This window comes from Diprion similis, chromosome 8, assembly GCF_021155765.1.
Source record: "Diprion similis isolate iyDipSimi1 chromosome 8, iyDipSimi1.1, whole genome shotgun sequence".
NCBI lineage: Eukaryota > Metazoa > Arthropoda > Insecta > Hymenoptera > Diprionidae > Diprion > Diprion similis.
The window spans coordinates 14,596,750-14,623,709 of NC_060112.1; the positions used below are offsets into that span (position 1 = coordinate 14,596,750).

Below are 26,960 nucleotides of genomic sequence, written 5' to 3' on the forward strand. Positions count from 1 at the left end.
GCACGATACCGGAGGTAGGTAGGTACACTGTGCCAATTATAGTGCATCTACCTAATTAACAATCACCCGACTTTCATTAAGTCGCGTCAGAGTTGGTCTTACGATATGAGCTGTGGCGATCAGGAATGCAGACATATGGTGTGCCTCGCGTTGCAAGAAGCAAAAACTGAATCGAGCTTTTAGTGAGGAATTTTCAGTTGTGCTGCCATGCGTTAGAAATCGTCAAAGCTTTCGGGCAGCGTCTAATTATAAGAATATCTATCCACTTACAATTAGACAAGATCTTGCACTTGAAGGTTCGATCGTTTTTGGATAACCTAGTGTATAAAACGCGTAGTTGGCAAACCGGATGAAAGGTTACAAGCTCCGAGCCTGAAAGTTCGGTGAAACAAGTGAGGGTTGTTAGGGGGGTGAATTTCGAGGGTCATAAAGAACAATTTCGTCGGTTTGCTTAGGGCTTGCTAAAACACCGTGGAACGAGTCGGTCCTCGACACCCTGGAGCTTCAAAGTCATTCTCGCCGTGTAGTGTGTCCGAAGGTGGTGCCGCGGGGCCGAATGACGCCGGTGTTACGCTGCGAGGCCAATACCGCATGTTTGCTCTCCGAAGCGCTTTTGTTTGTATTCTATCCTAACGTTTCCGGCAATTAACTTCGAGATCCTTGAGGAAACCGTCGAGGAAATTCGCGAGTGTAATGCGCGCCGTCCCACGCGTGTGTAAGCTTGGCTGACAATGAGTGGTATACTCTTTAAAATGCTTGTTCGCGAGATAGGACGCAATTTCAAAAGTTCATTCCACACTGCAGCCCGGAGGGTCCCTACAAGGTTCAGCCGAGAGCAAGATTCATCCCAACTCTTGTTAGCACGGTATGAATCAAGTCCCATGCAAGACGCTCGAAAAATTTCACGGTTCCACCCAATTACCCCGTGGATGTGTTATTAAAATCAACAGTCTAAAGTTACAAGCCAGCGCCGAAGTATAATAATGACTAACGCACTCGTAGAAAAGATTTCCATTTGGCCCAATTACCTCGGGAAAGTATCTTTTTTCGCAATGCTGCGATGAGCTTTCACGCACGGAAAGGAATCTACTTCGAATAGAAGAAGAAGAAGAAGAAGAAGAAGGTATTCTACGGCTCAAGGGACGAGTTACGCGGAGTAGGGGTTGAGCAAAAAAATATGTATAAGTATGAGCTATACGAAAATGTCGATTATCCTGCCGTAGCTCCCCTGCACCAAAGCGGAACACACACACAACTCTAGGAAAACGACCATCGCGTAATAGTGTCGACCAATGTGGGTGTATCCAGGTCACGCGGTGTGTCTAAGCGCAGGTCTGGCGTGTGGTGGTCGGTACCGAAGACCCCCTGCACACCCCTCAGGAGCCGACCTTCCCTACGACTTAGCGGCGTCTGGGCTGGAACAAGTCGTTCCTACGCCGAGTTCAGCCCGCGGTGTTGTTCGCTACTACGCATTTACACCCCTCGTGCATATTATCTCTGTTCCATGCGTTGTTCGCAAATATGCCGTATGCAGGATAGATGTTATAACAGTGCGAAGCAAGAGTAAAATCAGACTGTATCGCCAGTGGAAAGTACAGTGGGTGCCTATCGTTGTGCTCGAGTCTGCATTTCGCCGTGAGTGATCCATTAGAAATCAATAGTCAGATGAGTCGGGTGTCAAAATGTCGGCTAACGTGAGGTGACCAGTGTTTTTGTGCAGCCTATCAACAGCCCGCTTTCACCAGTCAATGCGGTCGTTTCTCTTCTCGGCTACTCTTGTGTTTCGGCGTAATTCTCGTTTGACCAATATATATCCAACCACTCTATCGCTCCACGAGGCTTTCAGTATTCATAGGAAAACGAAAAATGACGGGAACTCGATGCGTCCGATACATACCTGTGACGACGCGCAATATAATAGCGCATTTCTGTCGATGTTCGACTTAGTAATTCTATTGCGTTGCAATCTAGGCGTGCTCTTCTTCCCCGGTTCGGTCAATAAATAGTCCCCGTCGTTGCATGGTGACTTTGATTTATCGCCGCTTCGTGGCGACGATAGAATTCAGTAAGCCCATCCAGCCGCGATCCCTCGCGACAGACGGCAATTGTGTTTTATCAATTAAACGCCGCGTTCCCACCGGGCCGCATAACCCGTCGCAAAATGACTTTCACTACGAAACTCCACCTGTAAAATAGGCAGCGGAATGAAATCGGCAGGCGGTACGGCGGGATGCCAGGATCGATTCCTCGTGTCTTACCGATCACATATTTTGTAGCGCGAAACGTGGCCGAACAGCACGCGGCTCCATCACGTATCTACGGTTATTACTACTCGCCTCCATTCGATATATAGGCTTGACAATTTTCCATTCTCGAGGCGAATTTCCACTCGGCAGATACGGGTTTTGGAGGAAATTTCCGGTTTACAGGCGTTGGAGGGGGGGAGAGTGAATAGAGGAAAACGCGTCGCTGTTTGAAACGTAAATCAGTTTCTTGCCAGATTTTCATTTGCATACAAACCGTGTGCGTACAGGCATGCTTATATGACAAGCAAGAAGAAACACACTTCGTATACCTTGCGAGGGTGGGAAAGCCCCGAGTGATTGATATCGCAAGATAAATAAAAACCTTCTCGTATCATCGCGGCCTCATTTATGACGGGTGTGCTTCTTCCTCTTCGCGAGCAGCGATAGGTTCATGTCCTTCAGTCGCTGTGAGCCTTTTCGTGCGCATATCGCTGATGTATAGGAATACACAAAGCAACGAATCAATACTCACGGTTTAACAATGCCTTAAAGAAGCACGTTTCAAGGATAAACGAGGCCTGCTTTGCGATGCTAGTTTTACGCGATAATTGAAATAAGGGTGCCAACACATTGGTTTCAGGGTCATTCCGTATCAAACGACCCGGTCCTTCTAGGCCTATGTGTCCTGATACAATAATTTTTATCCACACGTTCCCCAAATAATATGCGAGATTAGACAAATATTGTATTCAGAGAAAAAGATTCGGCCAACAGTCGTATGAATGTTTAACGATTAAAGTAACGGCAGAAGCGAGTTTACCGCAAAATGCTGTTTCTCTTTACCCTGAGGGCAAGAGTAATTAAATGTAACTTCTCTAGCACGTTTAATACGTAAAATTATATGAGGACTCTAAAGTAATTCAAAGCTCAAAAATGAGTTAAGATGCCTCAAACAGTTTTACTCGTAAAAAAGTACCGGAGAAGTTAGGTAATTTCAATCATTCTTACCCTCAGGAAAGGGGAGAAAAACATTTTGGCAATCGACTCGCGCGTTAATTGTTTGTTATTAAATCTATTACAAATTCACATCTCCGTCAGAATGTTTTTCCCAGATATAATATTCGGAAGTCATCTTACATATTATGTGGGGAATGTAGGAGAGAAAGCAGTCGGAAAACAGCCGGTAGAAATGATCGTTAAAGTAATAGCTCTAGTCGTTTCAAAATTTGTGTCTTTTTTCGAAAATCCTACTTACATATTCATATACGAAATTATCGACCCCATTACTGCCAAATTCGTTTCTAATGTGACGAGTGTAGACGGGGCTACAGGACGAAGCATTTTTGCAGCTGACTAAACAAATGGTTGGCAATTTAATACTATATTATACACCGATTGTGCCAGCGTGCGAACAAAACTCTATTTCATTAAAAAAAAAGAGATCCACATTCAATTCCGCGTAGAAATAATAAAATCCTAACACCTGTGTCGGAAAGTTCGATTTGAGAAGTAAAAAAATATAATATAATAATCGAAAAGTAGGTAAGGCAATCAAAAGGTTCGAAGGCATAAGTCCGGGCTTGATGAAACAGCTAATCTAAACGCGGAAACTTAGAGTTGAACTCAATAACCCCCAATAACGTCACTGGCGATGTGTACAGTCCGTTCGTAAAATTAAGTTATCAGAAAGCGCGCATGCGCCGAGAAAGCCCTAGTGTGCGAAATTGAGAATTTGAGGCAAGCGCATGCGCCAGCCTCGTTTTACCGCACTGTTCAAAAATGGGCACTCTACGCGCGCTCTAAAGGTTTCGAAAGTCTAATTTTCCAAGTATCTTATGTATTAGAAAAACAGTTTTTCGCGTCCTAAGTGTCACATATAGCAGAATCACATGAAATAAAACATCCTCAACGAAGCGTATGTAAAAAACATCCCAACTTTATATTTATATTTAAGGTTATGAAATCTTGGGTGTTTCAGTCATTTATCACAATTAATTTTTTATCAGACGTTTCGGTCGTGCATGGCGTTTATATTTATAAGGTTGGCTTGATACTCGGTGCGTTTGTAGCGAATCTGCATACCTACACTGCATCACAAGTATAGTATCTATATCGAAAGACTTCGGAAACTATAGCGATAAAAATTTCATTCACCTTTGTACCTATGAGGGCGAGAACTGGTTTACACCCCGAATGGTTGTTGTTCCCCTGTGCGAGGAATTTACCAGTAAGTACACAAGCCGGTCACGCAGGTGTTGTCGGTAATCCGTAGTTTCGGGAGCTGTGACTACGACGGTGTTGTTTTTTCCTCTACTTTAACCGTAGTTTCCGTGTACCGATAGTTTGAGTGTTTCTCACAGTTGATCGAGACGATGCGTGCTCCGCGGCCGTCAGCGAATATGGCTGATGCAGTACAAATACACGTTATACGGGGGACGATTCCGTTTCCAGGTAGCTTGCGAGGAGTTGGAAATCATATGATTGCGTGGGGCGAGCGCGATTTCGTACTTTAGAAACTGGTGGCGGTCATTGTCCTGAATAATATATTTATGGCCGTCGGTAAATAGAGCCACGAGGGGCGGTCAAGTCCGAGTACATTTAACGGACAAACGACTCTGCCTCGGAAGCAATATCGGTCCAAGTACGTACATCTCGCCTCCTCTTTGTCCCGCGTTATATCTCGCCGGCGTTTGAGGCAGACCGGGAAAGCAGTCCCTCCGTTCTAAATTGCTTGGCAATTATTCACGAGACTGTCATTCATTTTCAATTAATTATCGTCAATCTGATGCCTATTTTATTCGTAAAAGCGCCTCTTCCCTCCAATTAATCAACGACCCGTTGCTTGCAGGTTCCGACGATATAGGTATAGTATATCATACCTGCTTACCGTGATATATACCGGCCTGCCTAAATTTACCCATCACCATTGACTCGACAGCTGCCCCGTGAAAATGTTACGCTCCTTGTCGTCTAGAGGAAATTTTGACACGAGGCACAGCTTGAAGCGCATAAGCGATTTCGTTATCAAATAATACGACAACGAATTTCTCGTCGCACCCTTGCTGCTGCAGAGCGATCCCATAATTAAACGGGATCTCGATAATTCTTCGACGATACAACTCTGCCGGAAAATTTACAAAGCCGAACGATTAAACACGACAAATAAACAAGTCACGAGAGAGGTAAAGGACAGAGCGGTTGAAATTTGTGACCGCAGAAGAGAAAGCGCCTAAAGCATGCGGTACACAGCGCCGAAACGAAGCAGCTACCCTCGGCAAGAGTAAACGAATGTAGTTACGAAAATTGGCTTAGCTTAATTCAAAATGTCTTTCTTCGGCTGGGGTAAGAGCGGCGGTGAAGCAGGCGGCGGCGGTGGCGACAATTCGGGTGCCGAACAACCAGGACGCAATCTGCAGGATGGACTTTTCCAGATCGCCTCTCAGGCCTGCCACATCCTGGTTCAAGTGAGTTTCCTTTCCTCGACCATCCGCATGCAGATAGACCACAGGTAGCCACTCACTGTTTGCTATAGTCGGTTGGTTGTCCATCCCGGGTGTTTTTTTTTTCTTTCGTTTTCCGCGATTTGGTTATATTTTCTCCTCCAGTCTGCACTCACTCACTGCCGTGTGACCCTCCAACTTGGCGACGGCATTGATAATGAGAGACTCGTGATGTCGGATCTTGTGCAGAGATGCCAATCTGACGCAGTGTGTATAGCGTGAAGCACGGAAGGCTGCGGTACGCGTACCTATACCTATATGTGTATAATATACAAGTGGAGTAATCAAAATCCGCGATACCGAGCTCGTATATTATATACATTATAATAATACCTGCAGCCAACTTCGCGGTCTCTCTTGGTACTATAATTGGCACGACCGTCGGGTTTCTGTTTGCGTAGTCAGGGGAAATGACATTTCCGCTCGTTGAGCTCGGTAACAGGAAAGCCAAAATACAGACCCTCTCTTTTCGCAACTGCACAACCAGGTCAACAATACGCACAACGTCTCATACGGAGGGAGCAACAACGTCACCAATGTCGCTTACTCGAAACATTCAACGGCCGGAAGTTCGACCACTTTGGCATCGTCTTCTTCGGCTGCTGGCGGTTCTTCCACGAGCAGATCGTTCCCTGGGCAACCAGTGCCCCGAAGCAAGGATCAGGACGTCGTCGTCCTGCTGCCTCAGCACAAGAGCAGGACCCCGAGGATCAGGCACAAATTATCGGTAAGATAATTTTGAATGATGTTCCAGCTTTCACGAACACTGACCACAAATACCTGATACACGTTAAAATTGTTGATTGTTGACCATTTCGCCACATTATCTAGACACTCACATCTCAATTGAGTCGTTAATTATTCAGTCGTAATTCATTGCCAGCCACGACGATGCTTCTTTTTTTTCCTTTCAGAGTCCTCGAATGAAACGACCGTTTCACGAACCCATTTGACAAATTACACGTTGCGTTAATATCGGCACATTTTATACACATATCACGCTAGAACTGGTACACCGATTAAATTCTATTGCAGGTATATCTAGATGTCATGATATTCTGTCATATTGCAAGCATACAAATCTATCGTGTCGTGTGTGATAAAATGACAAGACTTAATGCTTTCGAGGATTCACTTATCAAGCCGATCTGCTGAGGTTGTTAAACAACAGCAGACATATTTTATGATTTGACTGTACAACCTTCTTCTTGCAGAACGAATAAAATTTTTATGACTCGCAAATTCTTTTCTATGTATAATGGAGAGGTTCGGCTAGACACCGTTAGGCAAATGTGAGGTCTTTTGGCTTACAGTGGGTTCTCAATCAACTTTAAATCCAAAGGTTAAATTGCAGCTAAAAATCATATAATTTAAGTAAAGACACTGCGCACTGAAAATCATCCACACTCCGTTCGTAGAAATGCAAATAGATACATCTTACCCTATAGAATTGAAGACTGCACAGCCCACGCATAAAAACATGTCCCAGAGACTGCTTTGAATCACATAATAATCAACTCCTTGCGTAAGCTCGAACGTTTCTTTCATAACCTGCAAACTCCTAGCGCCATCTTTCGCAGCCGTGTTTCTAAGGACGAAGAAGCAAGATAAAATCCATCCGACTCTACACTTTTCGCCGACTCTGTACACTTAATTAAATTAGTTTTTCAACGCTTTACCTGCCTCGCCTACGGCATGGTGTGCATTTAGCCGCGGGCCTGATTGGATGGGCTGACCATGTACGCGGTGCAACCACTGAAACGTTCAGGGTACCAAGAGAACTGTCTCGGATTGCTGGTCATCCCTAGCCGATAGGAGCTACGTTCCTGACTTTCAGGCGAGACGGAATGAGATGAAGACGTGTCCTTTCGTTAAAGTCCCAGGAGCTTTTCGGACTAGGGCAAAGAAAGCGAGAGGGAAGGAGCTGGTTCCGCTACGTCTCATTTGACTCACTCTCGACACACCGTTGAGCGTTTCGAACTGATTGGATTGCTCAGCATGTACGCGAAACGAACGAGGGAACAACTACGACGATTCACCCCTGGAGTAAGAATAAAGAAAATAATACGAGAAGAAGTGAAATAAAATAGATGGAAATAAAAATCGCTTGCCCCTCTGCAGAGGATTGTATCCAGCGAGTTGAGCCCTGTTTTTATTTTCCGTACTCCATACTCTTCAAGTCGCGGTTCATATTGAGCCGTCCCTCCGCTGTACTGAACTGTATTGTAAAATCGAAGAAAAGGAAAAAAACGGCGGAGAAAAGGAGGAAGAAAAAAACTTTACGAGGCAACGAGCAGATGGAATGGCCCTGTTTATCTTCCTATCGAGCATAGCTATTGCGCTGCTGCCCACCGTACTTTTTGGTGTTATTCCCCACTTTTTCGTTGTCTGACCCGCGTTATCCTCTCTTCAACAGCTCCGCATCCATACCTACTCGAGTAAAAGTAAAAAGTTTTTCGAAATTTTTCAACCATGCCCATGGACGAGCGTCGATCGATCTTGCACCCCAGAGTCTCGGACTATTCTTATTTCGTTCTGAGAAGCGAATGCAATACGGACTACGCCGTAAGCATGTCGTTCGGAAAGAAAAATTGCCGCTAGCCCAACATATATATATATATAGACTCTCGATCTGAATTGTTCTCGTCTATTCAGAACCTGAATCTTTGATACCGCGTTGACCAGTTTATTCATAGTATCATTCACTTATTCATGACACGTGCCATCTCGTTTATCTATTTTTTTTTCTTTTTTAGTATTTCGGCTAAGCACCGGTAATTTCGGGTTGATCTGCTTCTGTACACCGATGCGTGTAGACCGTCGAGTCGGGGAGAAGCGTCTTTGACATTGCGTGACGAATGGTCATTTGGAGAAAACTAATACCGCGTACAGAGATGTATGTGTGAGGTGTAATGCCTACCCTGTGCTGTAAGTTCGAGATACGAAAGTTTTCCGTGCCTACTATTGGCGAGAGAATTGGCGCGCAACGAAAGGGTAACCAAGTCGACTGATTACACTGTATATGTATAACAGGCAGCGCTTTAATCGCATCCATTCCGCATTCCATTATCGGTGTATGGGTACACCTAGGTATAAAGGTATGCCGAGAATAGTTTTCGGACTATCGACAGTCACGCAGAATTGAGTTAGTAATTCCTAGAGCCGAAAGATTAGTTGCGCGAGTGTTTCAGCCGCCGATCCACCATTATATGAATATTCCTTCTGTCTGCAAGGCGTAGCTCACGCTTTTACTCTCCCCCTTCCCTCTTTGCCAACTCGGCTCTGTTTGATGTTCCCGGTACACGTTATTCGGATTTTCGGATCTCGCTTAAACTTCGGGCTTAAGCCGAATAGAATTTTGATGAAACTCATCATCTTTCCTCCCACAGCTTCGACGTAAACCGAGAACGAAACACGTTCGGGAGGATCATGTTTTTTTGTTCGCTCTCTGTCACTTCTTCGAACAACTTTATACAATCTGGAACTTTTCCATTATAGGCTCACAGATTTGCTAGTACGGTTATAATATTTTCTTCCTAATCTCGACCTGTTCTAGGACCTGGATGGAATGGTTATTAGCTCGTTATTAGCGCACCAAGATTGCAGTACATTTTACGGCCTATAAATGACACCTGAATATGGTCACTGATAATTAAAATCTGAAAATTGTTATTACGGAGTCAATGTTAACGAGGGGAAAGACAAAAACCTAGGACTTACAATTAAACGTGGTCTTTTCAGTACTCCGCGGATGCGCATTCGCAGACTCGTTCTACCGTTATGGGAACGGGTACTTTGCGTACGAAAAACACGCATGGAAGAACGCCCAAAACTTACTTATCATCTAAAATCTTCAATAACTTTACAAAGTAGATAGATTGTAGATCTTCGCCTTTACTTTCATATTTCATATATATAACATAGGTATACCTACGCGGCGCGTTCTTTTTATATAAGAGGTATACTTACGGCTCATTGCGTGAGCGGTAGACATAAACGTGGAGAACGCGAGGATGTTATTCACACCGAAATACGTGGAAAAAGATTGCATCTTTGGTAAGTACGGGTTCAGAGAGTGAGGGGAAAGTCGCCTTCTCCATCTGCTCATCCTTATGCCGTTGTATATGTATAGTATGTATACCTACATATAACTGGGGGACGACGCGGGTAGGTACATAATATTTTCGAGTCGGGTTCGAAGAGAAGAAGGCGACAAGAACGAGAAGGAAGGGAAGGTCTGGAGTGAAATTAAATTTGTTCGAAAATTATAGAAAGGGGCCAACGGCTGACATTAGGGCAATTAAAAATTCACGGGTCTAATAACTGTGCCGCGGCACGAATGTCCTTATCTTACGCTTATAACGTTCAGTGATTATATATTATATACACGTGCATATATGTATATTAATTTCCAAGTCTCCCTCAACGTTCGACCGTCGTACACGGTACTCGTTGCACGGCTTATAGATTAGAGAACTTGGCAAAGATTGTGAAACACAATGTCACGGAGTTGAAATCTCATGGGTCTCGACTTACATCACTTATCAACCCATGCGGACTGCAAGCATGAATGGATGGGGCACTTGGCGCTACCCGCATAAAATGTATTCTCTTCTGCGAAATCTCTGAACTCGAATCCTTTCGGCAAAGCTGATTAAATGAATGTCGAAATTCGATCGAGGCTCCTTCGCTTCGTACATACCGTGGCATCAGTTGGCCAGAGGTTATATGTTATTGCCTTCGTTCGACTTCCATTAGCCACCTGTCGCTGGGGCAATATGAGCCATTCCTGCAATAGGCATAACACCGAAGTCGGAGATTGCGACACTTTATGAACAATCATACTGGGAGATAGAAGAAAGTTCGACAATTTTTTCCCCTTCAGATATCTCGTCTACTCAAGTGTTCGACGTTACGACCAGTGAATCGGTATCTCCATGCTTCAAGTTTGAATTAGTCTTAATCAATTAGGTATTAATTGTGTAGATCGCATAACGAGCTATGGCTGAAGCTAAGAGTTTGATTGATTCCCAATGGAAAAAAAATCTGAAATTTGAAAATCGCAAAAGCTGAACAATTGCCTTCTGCGAGTTGAAGAAGTATCAGAAAGACGACAAACTAACTTATTAGTGCAGTCGAGTCTCATCCTCGGGGGTCATCAGACTTCGAACACCGAGACTACATTCTTACGAATTATTGAATCGTGATGCCATGAGAAAACGGAAGAAGCGAAATAACGACCAGAGCTCGTTTCCAGTTTCCTGAGACAGGAGGTGCCGCTTAAGGGGCGCATGACGAGATGCAATAAATACGGGAATCGAGCCTCTGGGACATCGGGCGAAGGTCCGCGTCTAAAATTACAGGCATCTAGCATCATTAGACCGTGGCTTCATTAGAACAAATGTTGATACTAATCCCTCCGAAGAATAACACGCCAGCCCTAGTCCCACGGTGCCCGTCTCTCCCGTTCCTTTTTCCCGACCTCACGCATCTTCCCCCCATCCTTACTGCAATGCTTTCGCCCGAGTCGCACATCGTGGCGTGACCAGACGCCGTACCACAGAAATTGAATGTTTCATTGCCTACGTTTTCGAGTGGTGCCAGTATTTAATGTGGTTTTCTCTCATCTTCAATTTCTTATCAAAAGACACTTTCATAAGCGAGCAATTCACGTTGTACTGTTTGGTGTAACTGGCAAGGATTTGCATTTACTGGCACTTGAAAATGGGCTGTTCTTTTCAAGATACGCACTTCGTTGTGGTGTCAGGAGGAAATTTACAGTGAAATTGGCATCGTTCATCGCGAGCTGCATTCGACACGAGGAACAAATAGCATTCCGGCGTAATAGTAAAAAAAGAAACGACTAATTATGGAGTCGATATCACACAGATATTTAATAGTTATAAAGTCTGGAAATAATACTGGAGAAATCGTGTGTAGCATTTGCTTGTTGCTTTCGTACCTTACCATGTACACACATGGCTATAATAGGAGTTAAATTGGACAAACAAACTATCGTTTTCACTGATTTACATATTCTTCTTCACGATCGAGAAGTTAAACGTGAAATTTCTCACGATCCCGTGATGAGATTAGTACTCCCCGTCATACCTCACTGAATTTGTCTAATTACCAACAACCAACCGGTTGGATAAAGATCTATGGTAAAGTATAGAGATGAAAAAAAGGACTGATCTTCGCAGCTCTGTGATAATTATGCTGATAGAATAACGATCAAAACTGAATAGAGACAAATCTCTAAATGGCTGAATTTTAGAGACTGAAAATTGTGGAGAAATTTATAAAACTATAAGCTTATTATAAAAAAAACTTTGCACAATAATCAATATTATCATCAGACAAAATTTACAATGATTTTATTATCAAAACTGATAAATATCTGGAAATTTTTCGTGTTTAATTAATTAAATTAATTAATAATTATTTCCAACTAGATTTCATCTGAATCGATCAGTTCTTCTACGAAAAATTCAAGATATAATTGTGTAAATGATTTCGTCTGAATAAATTCATTAGATATGGATTCGAAATACTGTATCCGAACTGATTGCACAATATTTGAATTCACTGTCTACTATCCTAAACATATCTTCGTATAGACGTGAAAAATTTGATATTCCTTTCGAAAATTACGTGAACGTAAGTGGCTACGTTATCTATGACATGCTTTTCTCAGGAGCTTTGCAATGTAGCATGTTATCGCGGCATGCCAAAGGTAGGTCAATTCGATTCAGCCGTTACAAGCACGATAAATGGGCTCCAAGTTTCATGTTTTGAAATACGTTACCATGCGATTTGCAATTACAGATCCAATTACCGTATACGTATATACAGATATGTATTCCAAGTGATCGTATAACCCAGTTACGTATCACTGTTGTATTATATACCTACTGGCCGCTTACAGACCTTTATGCCACCGCGAGCCAGGGCTGTCCGACCTGCAAAAGAAGCGAACTGAAAACGTAAAGAGCTGTCTTCGTTTTTTTTCCTGGAACGAACGGTGTAGCAGCATTTTCGCGAAATCTGCAAAGTGGCACGATAACCCCTCGCCGCATAGTACGTGTATAGTAAAGTATACTCAGAGACGAAGATTACATCAGCGACCATCTTACCTTTTTGGTCGGTGCCGCGATCCTTAGCCATTTCTACTTATGGTCCATCAACTTTTCATTCGGGGCGTTTTTTTGAATCTTTTTGCGTATTAAGTTAACGATAGTCATTTGTCTGTAGCACTGTGGCATAAAGAGTTTGCGGGTCGGGGCAGGGAGAAGGGGGGGGGGCGTATTCGTTTCGTTGATGCCGTCGAGACGCCAGGCTCTAACTCTGTCCATAAGTGCTTCGATAAGGGTTATTTTCCCAGGCAGTTCCCGAGCCCATTAAATACCGATCTCCGCATTCGGTAATATACTTACATGCATACTAAAAATTTCGTGAAAAGAAAAAAAAATTGCCATCAAAGTCAGAACTCGCATTAAGAATTGACAAGACATTACGAACCGATAATTTTATGAGGCGGTTCTTTTAACGGGTTAACGTATCGACTTTGTCTCTGTACGAAGATGATGACTCGACTGAAGTTGACAATGACGTGGGTTTCAATTATTCCATTAGAAAATTTTTTCCTCATCGTGAATTTCGTAGCAGAACTGTCATGTATACTATTGCCTCGTTCAAAGCAAAATACAAGATTGAAGCTGTAATTAACTTTTTTTCCTTTTTTCGAGATTCCTATCCAAAAGAATAAATTTCGACATTCAATATCCCTTCACTCACCAAATGTGATAATCTATCACAAATCACTCTTTCAAGTTTTACTTTTCCGAAATCATTAGTACCACGAAGAGGTACAGAAACCAGTCTTGGTAGGATGAAAATGAAGACAAACCATTGAAACAGAATAAATAGTGAATTTAATTATTCCCCACCCACGTAACTTTGAGCGTCGGACGAAACGTTGGTGTAAGCACGCCCAAGGATGGGCTTAATCAAGGTAATTGTCCTGCCTCGGCCTGTTCCTAACTCGTATTAAAAACGCATTAGTCTAATGGCTGTAGCTGATGCAAACTTTGAGGCAATAACGCTTATCTAGACCAGTGTCCCACCCCCGTCCACACCGGTTATCCACACTTACATTCATGCCAAGAACTTTCGCGGAACCCTGTTGCTCAATATGTAGTATACACACATCCAAGAAGAATACGAATTTTTATCTGGTCTTATCCAAGTGATCTATTTAACATTTTTAGGACAGTCTGAAATACAGTTTGGGCACCCTGAATTGTACTAGGATTTGGTGTACATGCAAAGCAGACTTTTTAAATACACCGAATGGCTACAGGTAGAAAATATATTTTTCCTGAAAGTAGACCGGAAAAATCACTCGTTGGGTAGAAAATTCACGAGTTGTTGAGAAATACATGTATGCTTGGAAAATATCAAATCTAAACTATATTCAGTTGGAAATCGATGCAACTATAAACAACGAAAGAGAAACAACACTTTCCAATTTAAATATCCACGTAAGTTTCACACTTTTTAACTTTTGTGAAACAACATTTTGGCCCACGGTTATACTACGACTATACGCCAACGGCGCGCTGCTTGCCTACTATCAGGCGTCCCCGTGCGTTCATCGAGGCTTAAGGTGTTCGATTTTTTATATTCAAATGAATGGCTCTCCATAGGGATTAGGCTGATAACAACTGAACACAATACACATCAATTGATCGATAATTCTCCTCTAAACTACCAGCTGCTCCCCTGCAGTAAAGTAGACAAGACCATCAAATATGCATCAGTCTTGAAAACTAACCTTTAAACGTAGCGCCAGGCTAAGACAGCGTTGCCGTATTTTCAGCTTTCACACTTGTGTCTGTCACGTTGCGCTGGCTGTAGCCATATGCCGTAGCTGATGCAGCAGCTGCAGTTCGTGCATTGTCATAACATATCAGTAAGTCCGGACACGCATTTGTGTCGCACGTGATTCATTCTGCAAATGAATTCCGCGAACTTTCATTCAGAGTTAGAGTGAAAATGACGAATTTAAATATCAAACGATATAAGAAAAAGCAGCGGGCATCAGAGGTGAGTGCAATTCTCCATGGGTTTATTGGATTATGAACCCACGCATCTTGAATCGCTTTGTGCAGCCCCTAATAGCGCTACCTATGCCGATAATAAGGACTTTGGGTCGATTAAATCACATGTACACACACGTCCGCACGTGTTTAATTCTGTGTTGGTGCTTCATGCACGAAGCCAATAATCTGTACAAAAATAATTTAGAACAATATAGTTTCAAAGCATTTCTAGCGCTGCACGATATAAATAAAAATTTCTAAAGGTAAGCTAACGAATCTTTATAGAACGATGAATCTCGACAATTTGGGAGAATAATTACACTAGTAAATGGGTGAAAAAATGAGTGCGTTTTGAGGATTCACATCTCCTGTGTGAATGACCTGTTATTTACTTCGATTGGATTTCGTTTTATTCATTGAAATCAATGAATAAGAAGCATTAATATTGACGTGATCGCGGTGTCAGTGATATCTAAAAAACACTTCACTTCAAATTCGACGACAGTATTATTGGATGGTTTATCAAAAATCAGATCGTAGCAAAGAGGATCAACCATCCAAGAATTTCAGCTCCAGATTTCGGGTCAATAAAGCGTTTCAGCAACTTTTGAGATATCGTCGAGATACATGTCACCGAGTGAATGGTTACCGTTGTTGTCGATAAGAATGCATCCTATTAATTGATTCTAATTAAAGAAAACATCTAAGTGAAGCTAAAACTACACATTTTTTAATAAACCGAACACCAATCGAATTTAACTATTCGTTGATATGAACTTCCAGAAGTTATCCATTGTTCAAACTTCAATGGCGATATGGCTCCAAGAATTCATTTTCAGTAAATACCACAACTTTGTGTGCAGCATCGCCATTTCTAAATCTTGTAATACTGTAGTAACGACGGAAGAGAATAATTTGAAAACAGACAAAGCGGTGACGAATGAAACGGAGATAAAATGCATCTGCAATCGCTGTTTGTTACAGACGGTGTCGGAAAATGCAAGACTGGACGTAAACTCCCCGAGCGGGGCTGATGATGACCTTGAAATGTGGGATCAGTCCGGATTCATGCTGAGGGGTGATGCCGACGATCCGTTAACGAACTCCAAGTAATGCATAAGTAGAACAATACGGACATTTGACACACGTTTTATTTTAAGTCTCTTCCCTCCTATTTTCTATCTGTCGCGGCACTCCAATTTCAAACAACAACGTCACAAGGTTCGAATTTGAATCTATAATCTCCGCATCGGCATCTCATTTATTCTCTCGTTTTGAAATTATCAGGACACGAAAAAATTGAAATGCGAAGGCCACATTAACGATTTTCATAATTTTTATTTTCATAAAGTTGTGTGAAGTAATTTGTTCGGCGAATAACCGTGTTATCTTAAAACATTTTCTGCACTTGTACCCAACGAACATTTCAATTTGCAGTAATCGCACGGAAATAATAGTGCTCGCGTAAATACATAAACGCGGCAAAAAGACCAAGTGCAACGTGCGAGTAATCGACAGACTGAGGTTCGTTGCGGTTCTAAAGTTGTTCGCTAGGTCGCAGTACCTCTCAGTAGACAGACTTCGCGCGCCTTACTGGCTGCAATTTGGGAAACGTGCGTGTTTTCTCAGTGGCATCCAGTTGATCGCTCAGGAGCCATACGTTAAAGGACGAACGCACTGCGGATGAACAAAGTGTGTCATTAACCTTTAGACCGTCGCGCCGTCGAGTGTAGTATTACAGTCCCTTAGAAAAGTATCAAAAAAGCATAAACATGGATGAGATACATATTGTACAAATCCCAGGTTCGCGTCCCAACAGTGGCGTGCCGGCGGCAAACGGAAAGCGGGAAATTGAAAAATTTTCAATTTCACTGGTGAAATATCATGAGGGTTTTTGAGATCACGGATTGCGACTACGGAGTTAGATTTTTTAAATTCTGACTAGTGCTGTATTCAAAACTGGAGTAAATCCTTTCGTATTATACGGTATAGAAAATTTTTTCTCTAGCGTTGCTTTTCAGCGTTTTGTAGCTCCTTTCTTGTTTTCATTGATTTCTTAATTTCTTTCTTATTTTTAGTTATCACGCGTTTTTGTTGACTCACTGTTCGACAGTTTTTACGTACGGCAATTTTTTTTACATACTACAGGTATTTCAGATTTTTTTTTCTTATTGTTTCGCGGTATTTATTTCATTTTCTTTCTGAAACGTAGGTGTACTTTTATTTTGAAGTTAAACTCGTCGCCTTCAAATCTTAAACATACTAAAAACAAGGAATGCGCTAAAAGAAACTGTTACATCAGATTCTAACTTTTTTAGTGAGCACATCACGCGATATAAAGGTACCAGTATGTCTATCGTAGCCATGTACTTTCTGGATATTTAAATGGCATGACGTAACATAAGCTGAATTGTGGGCATTGCAGCTAGACATCTTTTACAAGATTTGAACAATCTGATTATTTATTATTACCCGAAAGTGAGAAATAATGACGTACTTGGGAATGATAATAATTTAAGGAGGGATTCTAGTATGAGCGTTTGTTTTTCCATTTCATTTTCAACACGACTATGGGACTCTTCAAGAGGTTTGAAAAGTGTCTGGGGTGAAAAACACTGACTGATTAGGCTTACTGACATTAAAGATTACACGTTTCAAGGTACTCGTAAAAAATATATGGTTTAAAAATACCGAAAATTGCAGAAAATATGGCTCTTCCCCGGCAACATGGCAAACGTTTCTCTATTTAAAAAAAAATGGAAGTAATTGTAACCACCGCACCGTGTAAATGAAAAGTTGAGTTTTCTCTAGATCTCGATATTTCATGATCTAGAGAATCACCTGCAACCATCTTCGGATGGACCTCTGCGTGTGTGCGTGTACATGTGTACGTGATCAATTTTTTGTTCGACGATATCCTGAGAACGAGTGATTAGAACTCAATGAATTATTTAAATAACAAGATTCTGAAAAATAAAATAAAAATCATGATCTCTTGAGATTTGATGAACCGATTTTGATGAAAATTGGTACCCGAAGGTTTTTTGGATCGCTGATCACGGAGCTTCTATAAATTACGTACCGCGAAAATTTTTATTCTCTTCAGCATCTAAAGGCTTTTCAATAAATATCTATCAACCCATACGGAAAAATTCATGAAAATCACTTATACTCATACTTATCACTTAAAAATACTTTTTACCGAGCGGTAAACGACAAACTAAAAATTCAGGCACTCATCGGGCGAATCGCCCGGCCAACAAGATTGCATTCTCATTCCAATTTCAGATGGGGAGCTCAAGGGTGGTGCAGACCCAGCTGCATTCCTATCACTGTCATCCTGATACTTATCGTGCTCGTAGTCCTGCTTCCCCTGCTGGACCACGCAGGGGACAAACACTCATCGAACTCGACATTCGGGAACGACTCGGGAGCGACTTGTATGGACAGTTGTAAGATCAATTTGGTGGAATCAATTCCGATCGGAATGGTTTATCCCAACAACTCAGTCCAGCATCCGAGCACGTACAATTCGTGGATGGAGTTGATCGCGTCCGCGCAATCATCGATAGAAATCGCAGCAATGTACTGGACCATGACAAGGCAGGAAGTTTATCCCGACGATAGTGCCAAAGAGGTATAATCATAAGTCGACGATGAAATTAGCCAACACTCCTTCCTTATATACGGAGTCCAAAGTTCTGAATCTCTTTCGCAGGGTGAAGACGTATTCGAGGCCTTATTGGAGGCTGGGAGGGATCGAGGAGTGCGGTTAAGATTCGCGCAGAATATTCCCTCGCAAAAGTTCCCCAATGAGGATACAGAGTATCTGGCGAAGAAGGCCAATGCCCAGGTAACGTTAGATCCGACCTTACAAAAGTGAAATGAAGGCCTCGTTCGAAGGTTTGGAGGTAGAAAACAGACGAAGATAAATGATCGAAAATGTGTAGTAAGTTGCTGTTCTCTGACGAGTTTGAGAACGTCGCGCAATCAATCTTTCGTTAAACGACACGGGAAGAAGACTTATTGATTTCACTCTAACGCGAGAGAAACCGCGGTCTGACGACCCGTGAAACAATCAACTATTTGTAAATTATACAAGACACGTGGGTACAAGTTGGGCAACTTCGTCATCCGAAGCACACCTGTGATGATCTTTACCGATATCGTGCCCATATGTATGGGGCGTTCCACAATAAATCGACCAGGGTCTGAAACTTGACCTCTGCGATTTGACTGGCGATTTTATATATGATTGTCTTAATTCTGGAAAGTGCTAATTTTTTTCAATTTTTCACATCCATTGAAATTAGCTACGATTTTTGCGAACGGCCATATTAATCGATACAATTTGAAAATCTGAAAATATTCTCAAGCAACACACAAATTTTGAAATAACAGCTTATGGTGGACTGACTCTTGCTTTTCACTTAAAAAAAAATCCTAAATTCTTTTTTTTTAACAAAAAATATCTTTCAATTAAAAGGAAAAGTCAGTCTACTGTGGGCTGTTGCTTGAACATTTGTGTGTTTTTTTTAAGAATTTTGAAATATTTTTAAATTATATCAATTAACATGTCTGGTTTCAAAAACTGTAGCTGATTCTAATGGATTGAAAAGATTTCGAAAAAAATTAATGTTTTCGTGAGTCAAAACGATAATATAAAAAATCGCGAGTCGAATCGAAGAGGTCAAGTTACACACCCAGATCGACTTTCCGTGGATTGCCCCATAGCTGCTGAAACTTTTGCATCGAGAATAAGTGCTGTTCGACCGTCGATGTTAGAGTCATAAATATCTCAGATATTTTTTGCTGAACTTGAGATAAGTGATTTAAATTTATACCCCAAGGAAGACTAGGCATTAATTATTCAGCGTGCGGCGTTACTCATTCAAGGTGTTTCTTTTTTTCTAATTTTTATTCAATTTGTCTTATAGTCAAATCCTCAATCGTCGGCCCACATCAGTGTTAATATTCATAATGTATTTTGACTCCACGAAGCAGGATTTCGTAGTACAAATTCCAGTATGACCAGAATCGAAACGGATCAAGTCCAAAAACGCTAATACACAGACCGATAAACTCGTAATGCAAAGTCACTCGAAGTTTCAGTTTCGATTACGCGAAAAATGTTGTGGGACTATTTAGCTTGAAAAAGACTTGAAATATTACTTCCGGTTGTCATTGCGCGTACGCTAAAACCGAGCAATTAGTAAAAAAATTCATTAATCACTCTGCAAACAGTCGCACAGACGATTTGCATGCTTCTTCATTTTCCTCAAATTCATCTATCTAATCACGCTCGTGAATCATCCGATTGTCACCGCGAGGGTTCAATTCGACACGATTTTTAACAGGTGAGAAGTTTAGACTTTCCGAGACTTTTGAGAGCTGGAGTTCTGCACACGAAATTGTGGATAATCGATCGCGTTCACATCTACGTTGGATCCGCAAATATGGACTGGCGTTCGTTGACCCAAGTCAAAGAATTGGGACTGGTCGCTATGAACTGCTCTTGTCTGGCTAACGACATAGCAAAAATATTCGACGTGAGTGTAACTACCGCAAACATCCAGCGGTTAACTCTACGTAAACACATCTGTACCAATTTCTTTGATTTTCTGCATCATTTGTTTCTCCTGGTGTCTAGGTGTACTGGAAAGTTTCCGAAGACGGTAAAATTCCTGCGGTCTGGCCAGAATCCTTGACTACAAAAACAAACGTCAGCAATCCTATGAACTTCACCTTGGGGGGAAATAAGTACAAGGCATTCATTGCGGTAAGAGATAGAGAGAGAGATAGAGAGAGAGAGAGAGAGAGATTTATTTAATTACAGTGGAATAACCCCTAGCAATCATTGACAGATATGTATATATAAAAATTATATATATGGGGCATTCCAAGTGACGTCGAGGAGTCCTTTGCCTCATGTCATCAGATCCTTGCCTAACTTTTTTGCGCATTGATTCCACTTCAAAAGGAGCCTAATTTTTTTAAAGAATTTTCTCGCTATTTCTCCAGGTGGCGCAACAATCGTTTTTGTGTAGTAAAGTGATGACTAAAAAAACTCCATTTTTGAAATTCTGCAATTTTTGACACAGCTTCTTGATAAAAAATAAGTAATATCTGTCATAATTAGAAAGTGGGCTGCGGTTGCCTCATATTTTTTTAACATTTTTTTTTACTTTCCAAAATAAAATAAAAATGAGTAAAAAGATCAAATCCTAATAGTCCTTACTGAAGCGGAAAAATAAAAGAAAAATAAAACATTTCTTGGAAAATTTAGATATTTTGTACATTGTTTAAAATAGATGAGAAAAATCGTTTTATCTTTTGATCTTTTTTATTGAGAAAAAAAAACGATCAACGCGCCACCTGAAGGAGCAGCAAGAAAATTCTTTAAAAAAATTAGGCTTCTTTTGAAGTGGAATCAATGCGTTAAAAAAAGTCATGCAAGGATCTGATGACATGAGGCAAATAACTCCTCAATTTCACTTGGAATGCCCCATATATATCAGACCTTATACCGGCACCACGCAAACAGGTACAAATTCAAAGAAAGCATATATCCATAATTGAGGGCGGCAGGGGGGGGGGATATAAAGTATATTTTAATCGTGTGATTGGTAAATCAGGGTCACTAAATCCTTTTCTTCGCCAGAAACACGTTACACGTCTTGGTTACTACAGGCCTGAGGGCATGTAATATTGAATCGAATATTCAGCTACACGCTGTACATGAACATTACTTATAATTATGATACCGCGTGTGTGGTGAAAAACTAAAAATTACAGAGAAACAGAGAAGCGACGAGAAGGTCTGGGGGTGCGGGAGGTTGGCTGGATGATATTGAGAGCACCACTATAATTACGTAGTCGCGATAATTACGTAAACCAACTGTAACGTTAAATTTGCGCATGTCAATCCATACATAGTGTAACGAAGTTGTGTTCACAACCCTTATACACCCTGGTACGCCTGATGCCGTTATAACGATCACATCGGTAACCAAATGTTTAATCTTCTGTCTATCGGACGGCCACTCGCCCAACGACTATTATTATAATAACAGCCAGTCTCCGGACTTTGAAAAAAGTACCTGATGCCCAAATGTTTTGAATATTTGTCTTTGCTTTGCGACTGTTTTGGTTGAACGTTCGCTTAATACGCACGAAGAACCTGTTTATTCTGATAGACGCAATTCGGAGATTGCCCCTTTATTAGAATGGAAAAAAAAATTTGTTGAACTTAAGATTATGGCCATGAAATCCGGTAAAAGAAATATTTTGTCAATGCAATTACATTTCGTTTCACTTGACAACACAGATTGTTATTCTCATACCTTTTTCTTGGATCGAATAACATTTCTTTCACCAAGTTTAATCGCCATGTGTAGAAAATTTCACAAATCCCTTTCTTGTGTGTATAAATAATTTGTTTCTTTTTGCATAGAGCTCACCACCACCGATGTCACCTCGAGGAAGAACAAATGATTTAGATGCAATTCTGCACTGCATCGATAAGGCTGAAAAGTTTATTTACATATCGGTAATGGATTTTTTCCCGCTGACTCTTTACACGCCTAAAATGAAGTACGTATATGCAAAAACTTTTTCCCGGCCCCGATTACCGTTTCTTCGAAATATACATAACATTGATCGCCAATCTAGTCCTCAGGATATTATAGGCATCGCAGAATGGGATAAACCCACCGTAAAAACCGCATGACGTTCACTCGCAAATTGCTAACTTGTTTTTCTTCCGCTTTTGAATAATATTCCTACTTCAATGTATTCAATAAACAGTCTCATCGGCGCTTGCGACTTGTTGTGAATTTCTAGGCTACTACGTACGTACCTAATAAATATTAGGGCAATGTTTAGTTCAGTGGAGCGCACACTTTGCCGAATTATACTTTCGTTCTATCGTTACGTAAGATAGTTTACGCGTTACAGTATATTGTCATCGGAAATGCATGCGAAACAATAAACAAACCCGACATTTGAGGTTTTCTTTCTTTTTTTCAAAAGTTAGGTAATCGTTCCAACGAAATCGAGTGAAGAGGTTCGCCTTCACTTCACGAGCCGTTTCGCGAAGCACATTGAAAGAAGGTTAAAAGCTCGGCGTTAGATCTGTAATTCAAACCTGTTTTTTCACAGATACTGGCCAATTATTGACGACGCTTTGCGGTCAGCTGCAATCGAGCACAAGGTCCACGTCAAACTGCTCATATCCAGGTGGAAACATTCACCACCATCCGCCGATTATTTCCTCAATTCGTTAACAGTTCTTACGAACAGTTACAGAAATGTCAAAATCGAAGCAGTTAGTATATGAATATCACTTTATATTTAATACGTTTATAAAATAACTTTCGCTTTATCAAGGTAATTTGTATTTGCGTGAAAAGTTTTTTGGATCACCGGCAAGGTGGAGCGAACGATTTTTTTGTTTTCAATTTAATCATTGATCAAGGAAGTTAAATAATTGGAGAACTCGTATACCGCGTAAAAATGAAATTACAACATAAAGGGAAGTGCATGGACCCGAGCATGGACCATACACTTCAGATCTCGCCCACACCTGCAGTGAGTGGAGATCATTGAAATCATTCGAAATCACGTGACAAATCCTTTCCAGTTTCATGATATCTACTGATACCAAAAAACTATTTAAACACGTCAAATTTTACCAAATCGTGTTTTTTTTTTGTTTTTTTTTTTTAACTTAGGGACAATAATACCCCACATCACGTTCCTCCATCTAAGAGCAAATCTCCGCATTGCCCTTAGCATTATCGGTACATATCACGACCCATTCTAAATTATGACGAAAGTCGAGACTAAGCTGAAACGAATACCGATGTAATGATTCAGAAATGCAGAAAAATTATACAGAAAATCACTGAAATTAAACACTGATAAGTGTCCCGCAGCTGCAATTCGTTATCAAGCTAATCATTTCACTCTTATCACTTTTCATTTTCTAGAAGAGATTTATCGTCCCGACAAACCCTGATTTTAATAAAATACCGGACACCAGAGTTAACCACAACAAATACATGGTTACGGATATCGCCGCTTACATTGGCACAAGCAACTGGTCCGGAGATTATTTCATTTCCACCGCAGGCAAGTATCGAATAGTTTGCGAACAGTAACACGTACCTGCTGATTACTGTACCAGTATTCTCGATAATTGTTGCAATTCGATGAAAAGCGAACTGTCATTTGTTCCACAGGGATAGGGATGGTCTTCGAGGACGTTGGTAACAAGAATGAGGAAAGCATACGACAACAGCTGGAAGAGATATTTCACAGAGATTGGAATTCCCGATTCGCTCATCCCTTGAACAAGACTTGTGTCGATATCTAGACGGCGCAACAATACATCGTGTCGGACGATTAAATTACTAATTTGACGTATGACAACCGGTTTCGGCAATTCTATCCGTAAGATTTAAATCTGGGTGAAACATTAGCATATCCAACAACGTGTGCAAGACATCGCGTCTCCCGATATTCAATTGATCTAATATAGACGAATTTTTACGGGGTCCCCGCGTTTTCAGGTCGGTAAATACGCCTCCGGCCATTTCCAGATGGACTCCTGGGTGTAGTCGAGTGTGTGTGAGTGTGTGTGTGTGCGTGATAAACTTTTTGTCCAACGATGTGACGAGAATGAAAGAATGGATTTCAGAGAGTCTCGGTGTTAATCGACGACAATCTTCTTAATTTAGAAGTGATCGTATCTTAAATCCGATCGATCCAGTAATTTTCCACTTGTTCAGGTAGCAGAATAGAAAAAAAAATATTTCATTTGTTAACTTTCGCCGACCTTAAAACACATCCGAATGAGAAGATCGTAGTCTGGCCGGTCAAGACCAGGGACATTAAACAGTCGTTTATACTCTTTGTACATCCAACCACTGTATTTCGCCTAATTATTATGAGACCGGTTTCGAAGTGATTACCGAATTTCAGACTGTAGCATCGCATCGGTAGAACCATAAAATCGTCGACCAGGTGGACGCAACGTGATAATTTAGGCATCATTTAATGCACAAGTAATACTCTTAACTTAATGTAACAATACGAAAAATAATTTGTTACCGATCACAGTAGGTGATCTAGTATCAAACGAGATAGATTTTAGTTAGTAATAATATATGATGGTTCAGTCGAAACACGTGAAAATCAGTTATCGGTATTATACACTGTTAATTAAATTACACCGTTTAGGGTACACAAAGCTGTTTACCATACTTCTTTAACAAGGCAATGAAAATGCTGACCAAAACGACGTTACATATGAAATCACACAACAAGAACACATCTAAGACTTCATTCAGCACTTTGAGTAATTCGCAGTAATATCAAGGTTCAACTATTGACTATTCTCATCACATCTATTAATCTACTCTGTTTCTTTCCTTGGTGAAATTATCGACTCCGAAATGCATTTTGTATTCGATGCTAATCGAAAGGCCAGAATTTTACAGAATACCAAAAAATTTTGTTTTCATCCGACTCTGAAGCCCAATATTCATGATCATAGCTACGTGGCTTAGGTATACGTAAGACCGTAACTTGACAGTGTCAAATGTGCTGTCGGTTTTAATTAATTATACGTTAAATGGCGAAATCAATTTAAGTAATATTAATGTGCCTTATATTAAGTGTCTAGTAATGAATTTTTCATAAACGTAAGAAAATCAGTGAGTCGAGATTGACGTTATACGATGCTAATTACGTAAAAATTATAGTACGCGTGTTATAATCCATCAGTCAACCAGTAAAAATATCTTTTTCATATCCATTATTTACATGACGATATTCAAGGGCGGTATATTTCCCAAGCAGATTTCTCCCATGCATGCATCATGTGATTGTACGCAATCTCTCGATGTAAAACAAGCAACGAATCAATTCTACGAGGAAGCAACTACAGGTTCATTTCTTATTTTTCACTTTTTAGTCTATTTCTCAATATCTCTCCCACTCTCCATCTTTAGTTAATCCTGATTCAGATAAAACACGATTCAAAAAAACCTACCAAGACCATTTTGGAATATTTATTCTATGTAATAATATATGTCACACTTTGCAGTTAAATTTGCCTTTCTCACCATTGAGCTAGCCTGAAAAATAGTAAAAGGAGTTTCATAAAAACTGAGTAATTCAAGATGAGCATGTATAACATACGATTTCGACTGTACCTGATCGTTTCTTTTAGATCCGTTATCTTACAATCGTAAATTACGACTTTTATTAATATATAGAAGAATATTCTCTTCATCTTGACTGATTTACTTATCAGAAAGGAGAGTAATTGACAATCGTTACACAATCGAGTAGAAATGAAATTGGCAGTAATGAAAATTAGTGCTTACACGTGGATCCGAGCCATTCGAATACCCGAATTACTCACAGATTCGTCAGTTATGAAACTTCAAATCCGGATGGTTCGAGTATCCAGAACAATTTGTAGAAAATTTGCAGGTAAACTACGTTCACGTCAGAAGTTTTAGAAATTTGAAAAACAGTTGTGCATTTTTGCAACCACGTTTTATAACCACGTGATTGTAGTCACGGATTAATGATTATAGCTAAACCGGTATACTTCCTCATTTTGACCTCCACGCTAGTTTTATACAGGTCGAGCAACTTTCTGTGTCATTTTTATACTTAAACAAATTCTCTTCTACCATTGCAAAAATATTGCAAGATCGACACTCGCTCTTATTTCTGTCACCGTAAACTTTCCACTGATCCTATGATAGATTGTTATAAATTTTCTGTGGAAAGTTGCCTCTCTACGATATCTTTAATTACAGTCATACAACTTTCAAGCGTATGTCATACGTGGTCTAGTCAAAGAACCAGACAACGAAAGTTATTGATAAGCTTACTTATCGAAGTTTCAAATGTTACAAATTATATGTCTCAGCCCTCCGTGCCCTGATTCCATTGAAATTGAGCTTAAACAAAGCTCTTCAAACGTACGTTTCAGATTGAATTATCAAATGTCGTAGTTAATCGTGACAAAGGAAAAATATGTGATAATATTTTCGCCATATACAGACCAAAGGCTTTTGTTCACGGTAAAA

At 40.7% G+C, this 26,960-nt stretch overlaps 2 protein-coding genes across 4 annotated transcripts in view; one reads left to right on the plus strand and one right to left on the minus strand.

Annotated features, from left to right (window-relative positions):
* LOC124408444 overlaps positions 1–15,969 on the minus strand; it is a 167,768-nt gene extending 151,799 nt beyond the window's left edge. The window contains exon 1 of the mRNA XM_046885345.1: positions 15,872–15,969. The gene's annotated coding sequence lies outside the window, so the exon portion shown is untranslated. The remainder of the gene's footprint in view (positions 1–15,871) is intronic.
* Positions 1,415–24,986, plus strand: LOC124408443 (5'-3' exonuclease PLD3-like). Of its 3 annotated transcripts, XM_046885341.1 has the most exons (12): positions 1,415–1,635; positions 5,095–5,710; positions 6,234–6,473; positions 15,835–15,959; positions 18,139–18,487; positions 18,569–18,703; positions 20,208–20,399; positions 20,501–20,629; positions 22,304–22,443; positions 23,011–23,176; positions 23,841–23,982; positions 24,093–24,986. In XM_046885341.1, the coding sequence occupies exons 2-12, from the start codon at positions 5,570–5,572 to the stop codon at positions 24,224–24,226; spliced, it is 1,893 nt and encodes a 630-aa protein (XP_046741297.1). In that variant the 5' UTR covers positions 1,415–1,635; positions 5,095–5,569; the 3' UTR covers positions 24,227–24,986. The 3 variants fall into 3 exon arrangements, with proteins under 3 accessions (XP_046741297.1, XP_046741299.1, XP_046741298.1); XM_046885343.1 differs by lacking the exons at positions 1,415–1,635; positions 5,095–5,710; positions 6,234–6,473 and adding an exon at positions 13,731–13,760; XM_046885342.1 differs by lacking the exons at positions 1,415–1,635; positions 5,095–5,710; positions 6,234–6,473 and adding an exon at positions 14,738–14,854.
* The last annotated feature ends 1,974 nt before the right edge of the window (positions 24,987–26,960 follow it).

What these genes read in the sequence shown, in the direction of transcription:
- LOC124408443 (XM_046885341.1), top strand. Translation starts at nt 5,570, where the DNA reads ATGTCTTTCTTCGGCTGGGGTAAGAGCGGCGGTGAAGCAGGCGGCGGC. An exon ending in CGAAGAAGGCCAATGCCCAG is followed by an intron (nt 18,704 to 20,207) that starts GTAACGTTAGAT and finishes GATTTTTAACAG; the next exon opens with GTGAGAAGTTTAGACTTTCC. An exon ending in ACATAGCAAAAATATTCGAC is followed by an intron (nt 20,400 to 20,500) that starts GTGAGTGTAACT and finishes CCTGGTGTCTAG; the next exon opens with GTGTACTGGAAAGTTTCCGA.